We start from the raw sequence: 13,867 nt of genomic DNA, 5'->3' as shown, positions 1-13,867 counted from the left end.
CTCTTGCGGCACATGAGCTATCCTTAGAAATTTTACCAAAGCATCCCTATGGGCCTCCGAGCACATTAATAAAGACAACATTGAGATCTTCGAGGGTGTCTGGTTAAGCTGATCAACTACTCGATAATCGCTCTTCTTGATAATGCGTAAGAACTCGTCTACTTCACTTGAAGGTGCAGGGTCTTGTCTTTGCTGAGCGCCATCAATTTGTTTGCCTTTGTCTGAAGTCGAAGGATTGATAGTTCCAATTGGAGTGGGTGTCAGCTCAAATATCCTTCCGCTTCTCGTGACTCAGCTAGTGCCGATGATATTGATCATTGGGCCACTAGACTTCAACGGTTCTTCTTGTACCTTCTGACCATGAATGTAGACTGAGGTGTCATACATCCATGGGACTGCCTTGGTGTCAACGTATGGGAATGGTGTGGGAACTGTTATTACAATTGGAGTAACAGGATTTGTCGACAGAGTTAACTGAGAGAAGTCATATGGAATTTGCAGAGGAGGGACTTCGTCGTATGGTATCTCGAGGGTAGACACATCTTCCTTTGTGGACGGGCAGTCTACCACCAAGATCCCTTGGTTCATTAATTGTTGTATGACAGACTTCAATGTTCTACATTGTTGCGGGTTAATCAGACAATGTTCACAGTCATTACCACAGATGGGAAAGGTATTATTCTTCATTAAAGCATTCTTGATCTCGATGAGTGGTGTTTTTAACTCGTCCACATAGGACATCAATCTCCTTCCATTGTCAGCCTCCATCATATTCGTTGATCCATTGTTGTGAGGGGGCATCGGGTTATTATTTACATTCGGCCCCTTGGGGGCGAACGTGATTGTCTTAGAATCAATAAGATCTTGAACCTTGTACTTTAATGCTTTACAATTCTCAATCGAATGCCCAAGAGCGCCAGAATGAAATTCACAGCGGGCATTTGCATCATAACCGGGAGGAAGAACCGTTGGTGGGGGTCCTAACTCCCTTAGTTGCACAAGTGATCCCCTCAATAAATATGGTAGAATGTGGCTATAAGGCATGGGAATTGGGTCAAATCTTCTCTCGGGCCTTCACATCCTTTGTTGTTGTTGATATTGTGGTTGCTGACGTTGCGGTTGTTGTTGATACCGTTGTTGTTGTTGAGTTTGAACAGGAATTGCAAATGGTTGTTGTTGACTTAGTTGGACGGGAGCTATGGCAGCTACTTGTGGATAAGTGGGATTTCTTGTTTGAATGATGGAGGCAGCATTGGTCTCGCCTTCTCGTTTTTTACCATAGGGAACAAAAGGTTTCTTCGATGCACTAGAAGTACTGGTAGAGTTCTGGATCTTTCCCATTTTAACCATATTTTCTATCCTTTCACCGGCTAAGACCAGGTCAGAAAAGCCTGAAGAGGTGCTCCCTACCATTCTATCAAGGTATGTACCTTGTAAGTTTTCCATAAACATGTCTACCAGTTCTCTTTCTAGCAATGGGGGTTGTACCCTAGAAGCTAATTCCCTCCACCATTGGGCATACTCTTTGAAGGACTCCTCAGACCTCTGAGTCAGATTTTGCAACTGCGTGCGATTAGGTGCCATATCAGTGTTGTATTGATAGTGCTTGAGGAATGCCTTGGCCATTTCCCTCCAGGTGTGAATATGGCTGCCCTCGAGTTGCATGTACCAATCCAAAGATGCCCCACTGAGGGAATCCTGGAAAAAATGCATTAAAAGTTGATCATCGCTGGAATAGGCAGCCATCTTTCGGCAGTATGCCTTAATGTGTGTCCTAGGGTCGCTATTTCCCTTATATTTTTCAAAGTCCGGAACTTTGAACTTGGCCGGAATGATGACCCCAGGTACTAAGCACATTTTTGCCGCATCGAGGCCCAAAATGTCAGTGCTCCCCATTGCCTTGAGCTTTTCCTCGATAGCCTTTACCTTCCTCTCCACCTTGTTGGTTGCGGAACCGAAGGCGTCATCCTAAGAAGCGTCCCTTGGGCTGAAGAATGCATCAAGTTGGTCGTCTGTCTCAAGAGCATGAGGACGAGGATTGTCGTTTGGAACACCGTCGGGTGCATTAATGTTAATTGGAGGATCAGTTTGAGGAATTGGAGTCGGATTCTCGACCGTTTAAGGGGTAGGAGGATTGGTAGTACTAGCACGTTGATTCATTTCTTCTTGCATTTTTGCCATAACCTCCTGGCCTCTTGCGACTGCTTGAATAGTCTCCATCAATTGTCGCATTTGGGACCGCATTTGGGATACTTCTTCCTGAAGGACAATTTGGTTCTCTTGAAGTTGCTCCATGACAGCTTGTCGACGTCCTCGTGTATCGTACCGAAAAGTCAGCTTTAGAGAGTGGTTCTGGAAGAAAAAAGGGGTGGATGGATGAGTTTTTTATGTTTTTGTGTTTCGAAAGATGCATATGATGCATGATTTTTTTTTCTTGTTAAAGCAAAGCTCTTTTTAGTTATTCATGTTTATTCATTGCAAAAACTACTTGACGATTCTCGTTCACAATCATGAAATAGGAAAACACAATAGAGAAAAATCGTAACTTTCATTCATCCTTTGAAGGGAAAATAGACAACAATACATAGAAGTTGCAAAATACAAGTAATGGAAGCAAATAAACCAACTAGATATCCATCCTAAAAGTGACCCCTTGAGACTTGCGGAGAGCCTCAATGTCGGTGATGAGTTCGACCATTGTTCTTTTGCAGAACTTGACGAAGTGGTAGACCTCTTTGGGGGTATTATTTGGGCACATGATCAGATCTGCCTCCTTCAACTTGTCGGGAAAGTCTTGAAGGGCATAATTGGTTAATACTGTCATGTTGGTGTACTTGTCCCTCCATTCTTCGTAAAGGACTTGGAGATTATGGATGATTTCGTCCCTTTGAACAATGGCAGCTTCGAATCCATGGCAACGCTCCTCCCAATGTCTGCAGTTGTTTTGCAATTCTACATAGGCTTGGTCGTAGATTCCCCTCTTCAAGTTCTTGATTTGCTTGCAAGCTCGTCCAAGGTTAAACTGCTAACGTATGAAGCTTCAATGAATCTTTTCTTTCTCTAGTTGCTCATTGGCTAGCAAATCCTTATACTCTTTTAGAGTGGTCCTTAGTTCGAGAATCTGGGCCTTGTAATCTTCCCTCGCTTCTTTCTTCATGGCATTAGACCTCTCGACAGTATTTTCAAGGTCCTTGATGATTCAGGATGCTCGATCCAACTCCTCGTTGCGGAAGTCCAGCTCAGAATTAGCTCCTTGTAAAGCTCCACCAACCCAAACTCTTTGCCCCTCGGCTAATCGGAGCCTTTTCTTGCTATCTTTAAATTTTTCACAGACTTGCTTACCCTTATCCTCCAAGACGTGGTTACGTTCCTTGGCGCGATTGAGTTTGACTCTGAAATTCTGGTATCAGATATGAGATGTCGAAGCTAATGTCACGACACTAATATCTGAGTAATGCAAACAGGATAAAGATATAGAATAGTAATTCAAGAGACACAAGCAATTGTTAACCCAGTTCGATCCAACTCACCTACATCTGGGGGCTACCAAGCCAGGAAGGAAATTCACTATAATAGAATCAGTTCAAAGACTCTCCGTACACTTCAACAAGTTACAGTCTTTCTCACCTAATCTCTACCTGTGCAATTTCTACCTAAGCACTCTTAGATATGAGAACCCACTCACTTCCCTACAATCACGCTTGTGATTTTAAACAACAATCCCTTGAGAAAAGAAAACACTTTTCAATAACACACTCTTGATTTTACTTCACAGTTTCAATCAAGAAGACACACTCTTGATCTTGCTTAACAACTTTGATCAAGAAGACACACACTTGACCTTGCTTCACGGCTTTGATCAAGTAGACACACACTCTTGCTTAACAGCTTTAGAGTGACAAATTACAACCACAAATCAGACCAATTCAATCATCTATGGACGACTTGAATGGCTTACAAGTCTTACGACTAAACAGACACAAACCCTAGCTCTCTCATTATATTTCGCTCAGTATTGGTTGTGTGTTCAAACAGGTTTTCTAAGTCCCTTTTTATAGAAGCATCCAGCTGGGCTTGGACATCTTGAAAACCCTAAATCTATTTTCCAATCAAATCTTTTTATAATAGCTGGTTAGATCTCCTTGGAAAATAAGTAAATCTGGTTGTAATCCATGATTGAATGCGCCAGCTAATCAGATCTTCAATCATACAAAGATTGCCATTAATTGTGCAATCACAAAACACCAGACATTCACACTGAATGTTTTGTGTACAGGATGTCGTGACATCGGGTCTGACATCCTGGAAAAATCCTGCATAATCCAATAATTCCTTTTATAACTTCCAGCAGGTACAACCATATCAGATGCCATGACCTTGTGTATGTCATCTGAAATAATCCTGCATGAACATGTCTTTCATTTAAGCTCCAGCAGGTACATCAAATATCAGAAGCCATGGCATTGTATGTGGCATTCTGAAACAATCCTGCATGAACATGTTCTTGAACTCCAGCAGGTACATAGGATATCTCATGTTAAGACATCACACATAACATCTTGTGAACATTCTTTGTTTTACCAAAATTGCTGCCAACACTTAGAATCAACAAACTTCCCCTTTGGCAAATTTTGGTTATAACATATATCTGTCCTTTTTGTTCACAAGGTAAACTATCAGCAGTTAAACAACTTAACAGTAGTTTAAACAGCAGCAGAAGCAAAACAATTACTAGCTATAGCTACTAGTAATACACACATGCACAAGGGTACTTCTCCTCCCCCTAAATCTGTGCAACAAAAACAAAATTACTAGTCATGGATGCAACTAGTAAGACACACAAATTCACAAGGGTTCTTCTTCTCCCCCTAAATTTGTGCAACACAAACATCTCCTTTAATAATAACAGCACCTGTAACCACAACACCTGTAACAATCAGAGTATCATTCTGACATCTGCTTCAACATGTTAACATTCAGAATTTCCTTCTGACATCTCCTTCAACATGTTAACATTCAGAACCTCCTTCTGACATCTCCTTCAAAATCACTTGTACAACACAGCTTGCACAGAACATCAGACATTTCCTCCAACATCTCAGAATAGAACACCATTCTGTCTTACATCAGACATCTCCTCCAACATCACAGAACAGAACACCATTCTGTCTTACATCAGACATCTCTTCAAACATCACAGAACAGAACACCATTATGTCTTACATCAGACATCTCTTCCAACATCACATAACAGAACATCATAGAACATCATTCTATTCAACATCATCAGCTGTCATCTATTTAGCCTAGCTAGCTACATCAGCACTGCAGATCTCCACAACCACATATTTAACTGCAACTCTCCACATCACCACTTCTCCCCCTTTTTAGTCAAAATTGACCAAAGGTGACTTAAAACATAAATGCTAGGAGATACATGCCATAATTATACACAGTTGTAATAGCTGAGATAATTATAAATCCATGGAACTCATTAAGAGCCCAAATATTACATCAGGGCATCGGTAAGGACTGTCACAAAATACAAACATTTCAACAGAAACAAAACATCCAAGTTTCCAAAACAGTCATAAACAGCATCCAGAACATCACACATGTCATCATAACAGGGGGACCATCACCACAACTTAGTCTGAGGAGGTAGCATCTTCTTCACTTTCAGATTCAGAATTGCCACTAGATTGATCTTGAGAATTAGACCTCTCACTTGAGGTATGGGCATCTGACTCCTTGGCTTCACCATCTTCCAGATGGAAGGAAATGTTGTCCAAATGCACAGTTGCAACCTTAGCTGGAGACTTCCTAACAATTTGCCTTTTAGCAGGTGAGATGTCTGGGACATCGTCTTCGACATCATCTTCAGAATCAGAGCTTTCTCTGATTTTCCTCTTCTGAACCTCTACTTTACTCCATGATTTAGAAGGACCTACAGCAACAGCCTTCCTACTAGTTCTAGCTGTTAACATCTCAGCCACAGTCTTGCCTTTCCTGGTTTTCATTTTCTTTGCAACACTTGGTTTCAAGTGATGAACCAAGGTGTCATCTTCCTCTTCTGAACTCTCTTCCTCCAAATCAATTACTCTCTCAACAGTGTCATGCTTCTTTCTTGGCCATTCTTTGACTTGACCAACAGTGATTGTCCTACAGACTTCATTGTTTGTGGCTTCTAACTCAACAACTCCTTCTGTTCCTCTCCCTTGGAACTTATTCATTATAGTTGAGGAGAACCTTACACACCTTCTTCTCACAAAGACCTTGCAAAATTCTTTGTTATTCTTGTTAGAAATATCCTCTGGGATATTCACCACAAACTCCTCTACTAAACCTTCAAAACATTGGGGTAATGCACTAACTGTTTTCATCAAACCAACAAACTTGATTAATTCCATAACCTCCTTCACTTCTACAGCCTCCTTCCCTAACTCCCTTTCTACAACAACTCTCCTCTGTATAACAAATTTCCACTTTAATTGCTATAAATTCTCATGAACACAAATCCCCAATTTCCCTCTTAAACATTCAAACTGATTAGCATCAAAAGCTTTTCTAAATATGTCAGCTAATTGCATTTCAGTAGTAACATGCTCTAGTGCTATGATTTTCTATTCCATAAGTTCTCTAATAAAGTGATGACTAATATCAATGTGCTTTGTCCTGCTGTGCTGAACAGAATTTTTGGAAATAGTTGTAGCACTCAGGTTGTCACAGTACACTGTCCTGACATCTTGTGTGACATTGTGTTCAGTCACCATTAGTTTCAACCAACCCTGTTGAGAACAGCTACTTCCAGCTGCTATGTATTCAACTTGATATATAGCAGAAACACTATTTTCATCTTTGAATACATTCGAATGTGTAGGAGCAGGAGTCCTTGCACTCTTCATGCCAATCTTCTTAACATTGTTCTTGGCACATTTGCTTTGAGATAGAAAAATAGACTCTTCTATCTGCTTGACTTGTAGCCCAAGTCCAACAAAGCTCTTCCCAACTTCAGACTGCATTTGACGAGCAACATGTTCTACCATCTGATCTGACCTCCTACCAAACCCAATAGTATCCACATCTGTTTGAGCCACCATGAGCTTTTCTCCTTAAGGTTTCAGACAACAATCTTTGAAGATTTCAACCACATCAGATTTGTTTTTGGTCCAGATGTATCTGGAGAAATCATCCACCACTACAAACTTCTTTCCACCAAGGCTTTCCACTTGCATGGGTCCCATCAACTTCATATGGAGGAGTTTTAACCCTTTGGAAGTGATGTTAAGTCTGAGTTTCTGGTGTGACATCCTTGTCTGACATTTCCCACAGACTTTCAATTTGGGAGTTTCTCTAGCAGATATAATCATCTTCATTCCTTTCTCCTTGACGAAGGTACATTTTAAGGAGTAACTAATTTGAGAGTTCCACATGTAACAGTTGTCTTTGGTTCTGACTCCTTCCATGATTACTTCACTTTCTTTGTTGGTAATCAAACATTCAGTTTTATTGAAGTTAACATTTAGACCTTGGTCACATATTTGACTGATGCTTATTAGATTTGCAGTTAAGCCCTTAACCAATAGGACCTTGTCAAGTTTAGGCACTCCAGGACAATCAAGCTTGCATATCCCCTTGATTTCACCCTTTGCTCCATCACCAAAGGTTACATAGCTTATGGCATGAGGATGAAGTCCAGTTATCAGGTCTTTGTTTCCAGTCATGTGTCTGGAACATCCACTATCAAAATACCACTCTTCTTTGGCTGAGACTCTGAGGGGAATGGGAGCTATTAGACTTGTAACATTAGTCTTAGGAACCCATTGCTTCTTGTTGACAGGCCTGTGTTGTTTGGGTCTGGGTTGATAGTGAGTCTGATGATGAACAGGGCTAGAATAACCATACAACTTATAGCAGAAGGGCTTCAGGTGACCAAATTTCTCACAATAATGGCATCTCCATCTTTGGTGTTTCCCTTTCTGCTGTCTTATCTTCTGATGTTGTGACATATGATGTGACATCACAGGTTTGCTTTTACTATGGCTGCATTTAGGTTTGGCTTGAGGTTTGTAACCAGTGTAACTACACTCAGGCTTAGATTCATTATATCCAATGCCAGATTTGTCTCCTGTTATTTTTCCAGTTTGGAGAATCTTGTCTAGAGAGTCAGATCCATTGTTTAACATTCTTACATACTTGGTTATCTCTTCTAGTTTAGAATTCAAGAACATAGCTTCAGTTTTTAACTTGGAGATGATTTCCACATGGTTTGCCTTCTCATTCTCCAGCTGTACTATCTTCTGGCTTTCAACTTGTTGACTTTCATCTATCTTGGCCTTCAGAACCACTGCTTCTGTTTTTAATTTGGAGATGGTTTTCAAGTGTTCTACCTTCTCATTCTCAAGTTGAGTTATTTCCTTCTTCTGGCTTTCAACCTATTTACACCACTCTACACTTTTGAGACACAACTTTCTGTAGGTAGTGGCCAACTCTTCAAAGGTTACTTCACCATCACTTGAGTCTTCATTAGAATCCCATCTTCCAGTCAAGGCAGTCATAAGATTTGCAGATTCTTTTGTTTCACTTCCATCTGACCAAGTGGCAGCAAGACTCCTCTTCTATTTCTTGAGGTAGGTCCCACATTCAGTTCTAATGTGTCCATATCCATCACATTCATGGCACTGAACTCCTTTTTCTTCTTTGGGCTTTTCATTTGACCTTGTCCTTCTTCCAATATTGTTGGATTTACTGATGTCAGATGCGATGTTCTTGACATTAGCCTTAGATCTTTCATCCATCTTTTTCACTAGCTTGTTGAACTGTCTTCCCAACATTGCTACATCATCTGCCAGATCTTCATCAATATCTGGACCACCTTCCTCCTCTTCCTCCTCAGTGTTTGACTTGAATGTTATGCTTTTGGCTTTCTTTTCAGATCCATCACACATTCCCATCTCAAATGTTTGAAGGGATCCAATTAGCTCATCAACTCTCATATTGGAAATATCTTGAGACTCTTCTATGGTTATCACTTTCATGGCAAATCTCTTAGGGAGTGACCTGAGTATTTTCCTCACTAATTTTTCATCTGACATCTTCTCACCCAGGGCTCCTGATGCATTAGCAATTTCAAGGGTATTCATATGAAATTCATGAATATTTTCATCTTCTTTCATCCTTAAATTTTCAAACTTGGTAGTGAGCAGCTGTAGTCTAGACATCTTCACTCTAGAGGTGCCTTCATGAGTGGTTTTGAGAATGTCCCAAGCATCTTTAGCCATTTCACATTTGTTTACCAATCTGAAGATACACTTATCTACACCATTGAATATAGCATTCAATGCGTTAGAGTTCCCAAGGGCTAAGTCATCCTCCTCCTTGGTCCATTGTTCTTCAGCCTTCTTATCAGCAGTAGCTTCTCCATTCTTGGTAACAACTGGATGTTCCCAGCCTGTTAACACAGCCTTCTAAGCCTTATTATCCATAGATTTTAGGAAGGCTACCATTCGAGGTTTCCAGTAGTCATAGTTGGATCCATCCAAAATAGGTGGTCCGTGAACAAATCCTCCATCTCTCTCCATAGTACCAGAAAGTATCGTCCCTAGATCTCACCCAGAACCAGAGCAAGATGCCTGCTCTAATACCAATTGAAATTCTGGTATCAGATATGAGATGTCGAAGGTAATGTCACGACACTAATATCTGAGTAATGCAAACAGGATAAAGATAGAGAATAGTAATGCAAGAGACACAAGCAATTGTTAACCCAGTTCGGTCTAACTCACCTACATCTGGGGGCTACCAAGCCAGGAAGGAAATTCACTATAATAGAATCAGTTCAAAGACTCTCCGTACACTTCAACAAGTTACAGTCTTTCTCACATAATCTCTACCTGTGCAATTTCTACCTAAGCACTCTTAGATATGAGAACCCACTCACTTCCCTACAATCACACCTGTGATTTTAAACAACAATCCCTTGAGAAAAGAAAACACTTTTCAATAACACACTCTTGATTTTACTTCACAGTTTCAATCAAGAAGACACACTCTTGATCTTGCTTAACAGCTTTGATCAAGAAGACACACACTTGACCTTGCTTCACAACTTTGATCAAGTAGACACACACTCTTGCTTAACAGCTTTAGAGTTACAAATTACAACCACAAATCAGACCAATTCAATCATCTATGGATGACTTGAATGGCTTACAAGTCTTACGACTAAACAGACACAAACCCTAGCTCTCTCATTATATTTTGCTCAGTATTGGTTGCATGTTCAAACAGGTTTACTAAGTCCCTTTTTATAGAAGCATCCAGCTGGGCTTGGACATCTTGAAAACCCTAAATCTATTTTCCAATCAAATCTTTTTATAACAGCTGGTTAGATCTCCTTGGAAAATAAGTAAATCTGGTTGTAATCCATGATTGAATGCGCCAGCTAATCAAATCTTCAATCATACAAAGATTGCCATTAATTGTGCAATCACAAAACACCAGACATTCACACTGAATGTTCTGTGTACAGGATGTCGTGACATCGGGTCTGACATCCTGGAAAAACCTCCTTTCGGCGAAGGGTCCACTTTGAGGCATGCGGACCCTCATCCAAAGATGTAGCATAGGAGCGCAACAAAGGAAAGTACCTACTTTCTTCTCATGTCTTGTATGTAAGGTATGGTAGAAATCGGCAAGTAAAAGAGGCACCAGATTTTTTGTTAAAAAGACTTCAACTGCTAATTGATCCACGAACTTGTCCAGATTTGGGAAGAGGACAATTCCATGAATCAAAAGTGCCAAAGTTGCACTGCAAAAGTCGGGTCTTCCTTTTTTAATCATTTCCCAAGCATTGGCTTCTAGGAACTTTTGAGTTAAACCTTTGAGGGATCCTTTAACGCCCCAATTGTCCACTAACTTGTTGGTGTTGATGCCCAAGATGAGTGTGAGCTCGGTCAAACAGAATCCTTCTTCCAATTTCGGGAAAGGGTTTTATTCCTTGATTGGTCGATTGAGGAGTCTCTCGAGGTCTTCCAAGGTTGGAGAGATTTGGAAATCGGGGAAAGTGAAGCATCTTAAAGGGACATCATAGTATTGGGACATTGTAGTGATAGCACAATAGTCAACCTTCTCGGTTAGAAGATCTATGATGTTCCCAAAATTTGCTCTAAACTTGTTATCTTTGAGAGCTACGACCTTTGAACAGAGGACCTTTAGTGACCTGATGTCGGAACTCTTGAAGCGGAAAGAATAAGTGCTTTTCTTTGTTGAAGTATCCATGATTGTGTCGGAAAATAGTCTTGTAATTCTGCGTTTGAACAAACGAAAGATTTTAAGAGCTTTGCTTATTATTTTGATGATGAATGAATGTATAAATGAATGATTGGTTTATTATTTCCACAGGTTTTTAGGCATGGGTTCGTGGTTTTGGACCATCGTGACGAAACATGGAGTTAATAATGACTGCTTAGTAAACCAAGGTTCTCGCTTTGTGTGATCTAAGGCTTTTGGAAAATTGGGTGTAAGACACTGCCCCTATAGTCATGGACTTCCTTGACTGTCAGCCGCTTATGTCAATTTACTTACCAGGCGACTGCTCCATCAAAGTCATCTACTCTAAGTGAGATCTTCGTATCGACCCTTACGAAGAAGGCACCTCGGTGGCCTATACTACGCGACCATCGGTCTAGGCTAGCCATAGTTTTAAAGGTTCTAAAAGGGGTCTTAGGGTCATTGACTCTAGTAAAATAAAAGATGCTTACGTCGAAAGCACGACGGTTATCAATCCCCTTAAGAGAATCTACCACTAAGTGAGGTTCTCGTACGACCCTAACGAGGAAGGAACCTCGCGGATCAATACTACTCAAACTCTCCTATCTCAAGCAAACTCTCAGACTCAGGTGGAGAGTCTTTCACACAAGGGTTTTTTCTTTGCAATCATTATTGCTTCCAAAAATTCTTCGTCACAGAACCAAAGTTTCGGACCAACAGGCAAACAAAGAAAATATGTATAGGTTAGCAATAAAAGCAATATATACAGAAAAAAGGATAATAGATAAAATCTCCACGTACATAAAAGAGAAACAACCCAAACTAGACTAGACTTGCTTAGGGAATTTTGGGATCCCCAGCAGAGTTGCCAGTTGTCGCTACCGGGATTTCATGATAACGAAATCGGGACTAAAGAGAATGCCAAAGAGAGGCAAAGTCAGAAGAGTCGCCACCGAATTTTATTTTGTTTACCTCTATCGGAGAGGAGAGGGGGAAATAGTCGATAAAACCCTCAGGAAAGAGACGCACACGGGTAGCGCTAAAAGAGAATAAGGAATCGGTCTCGCAACCGAGATTTGGGTTCGGAAGTCGGTTACGTAAGGGGAAGGTATTAGCACCCCTTACGTCCATTGTAATCCATGGGAATCATTTGGGTTGTTTTACATACATGGGATTTATCTATTATTGTTTTATTTTCAAAAGAATGTGTGAAAAGAAAGGGGATGTTTTTGTTATTATAGTGCTCGCCAAGGATTATGGCCCTTGTGCCTACGTATCACTCATTCGGGGATGAGGAATCAGAGCTCCGTAGTTCGGAGTAGAAAATGTTTGTGTGTTGGTTGATTTTACCTTTGAGAAAAGGGTTTTCAGGATGATGCCCTAAGGCACAAAAATGAGTTTGATGAGTTGTATTGTTTTTACCTTGAATAAGGGTTTTATGAAATAATGTTTGTGATTATATTGTACTAAAGTCTATGGGAGGAGGTGATTATTCTAAACAACAAGTCAAGCGTCTTGCGTCCAAAATAATCAGAGTAAGAGTATGGATGCTCCATTCTCACTCATTCTCCACCACTTAATGCTCGTGGCGCACAATAATAATCGTAATTATTAAGTGTTTTGAATTTGATTATAAAAATGCCACTTGACGTTGAATCAAGGGTTTGTTTTATTTAATTATGAAATTTGACTTATGCAACATGAATGCAAAGTAACCAATAAGAAATTAAAGAGTCTCATTGTAAGGTAGCCCAAGAGAAAACCTTTTGTGTGCAAAAGTGACCTAAGCTAAACAAAGGATAATGGTCTTACAAACATGTCCCCCTAAGGTGGTGCCATGATGTCATTCTTACAACATGCATGTAAGTTACGGATGAAAATTCAAGTGTTTACAAAGTATCACAAAGAGTGAAAGAAGGCCTCCAAGCAAAGGTCCTAAGATGAAATCCTCTAAGTCCAAGTTGATTAAGAGTGAAATGAATATTTTTGGTCTTTATCATTTTATCATGTTTTTGTTGTTTTTAATGTATGATGACAATAAAATAAATAACAAGTAAATAAACATGCATGATGAGTTTGTACAATGATGATGATAATGAGTACTTAAATATAAATTACAATGTAATAACATAAAAGCAAATCACAAGACAAAGAAAGACAATATCACAATAATACTGGTTAGTGAATGTAAATGACACAAAATAAATCACAAGTTAATGGTAACAAAAAAAACACAATAACAAAGGTTAATGATAAAAAAAAGTTAGTGAAGTATAATTAGTGGTTAGTAATATGTGCAAAATGAACATCTTGAGGACTATTTTTCATAGGTCAAAAGGACTCAAAATATGACACATTAAGGGATAGCTTATCATTGATGCAAAGTATTGAAGATGATTGAAAAATCAACTAACAATAGATTTGTAACAAAGAAAGTTATGCAACCCTAAGTCCATCTATCAATATTATGATTTGTTCTCTTTATTTTTATTTTTTACTCCTCTTTTATTTAGCAAGATAGTAAGAGAGTAAATAAATTAGTATAATGTAAATGATATGGTTAGATAACAATGAACTATAAACATAAACATAAACA

At 39.7% G+C, this 13,867-nt stretch overlaps 1 protein-coding gene across 1 annotated transcript; it reads right to left on the bottom strand.

Moving 5' to 3' along the window:
* Nucleotides 1-291: 291 nt before the first annotated feature.
* Nucleotides 292-1,626, bottom strand: LOC127102299 (uncharacterized). The gene is made up of 2 exons (XM_051039682.1): nt 1,133-1,626; nt 292-988 (listed from the first exon to the last, which is right to left on the bottom strand). The coding sequence occupies exons 1-2, from the start codon at nt 1,624-1,626 to the stop codon at nt 292-294; spliced, it is 1,191 nt and encodes a 396-aa protein (XP_050895639.1).
* Nucleotides 1,627-13,867: the final 12,241 nt, after the last annotated feature.

Source organism: Lathyrus oleraceus, chromosome 7, assembly GCF_024323335.1.
Source record: "Lathyrus oleraceus cultivar Zhongwan6 chromosome 7, CAAS_Psat_ZW6_1.0, whole genome shotgun sequence".
Classification (NCBI taxonomy): Eukaryota; Viridiplantae; Streptophyta; class Magnoliopsida; order Fabales; family Fabaceae; genus Lathyrus; species Lathyrus oleraceus.
The sequence above is the reverse complement of the archived record's forward strand: the minus strand, read 5'-3'. Positions and strand labels throughout refer to the sequence as shown.

Excerpts from the sequence above, each read along its gene's own strand:
- LOC127102299 (XM_051039682.1), bottom strand. The coding sequence starts at position 1,626 with ATGGCCAAGGCATTCCTCAAGCACTATCAATACAACACTGATATGGCA. Across the intron at positions 989-1,132 it reads CAAACTCAACAACAACAACG|GGAGTTAGGACCCCCACCAA; the intron begins GTATCAACAACA and ends TGTGCAACTAAG.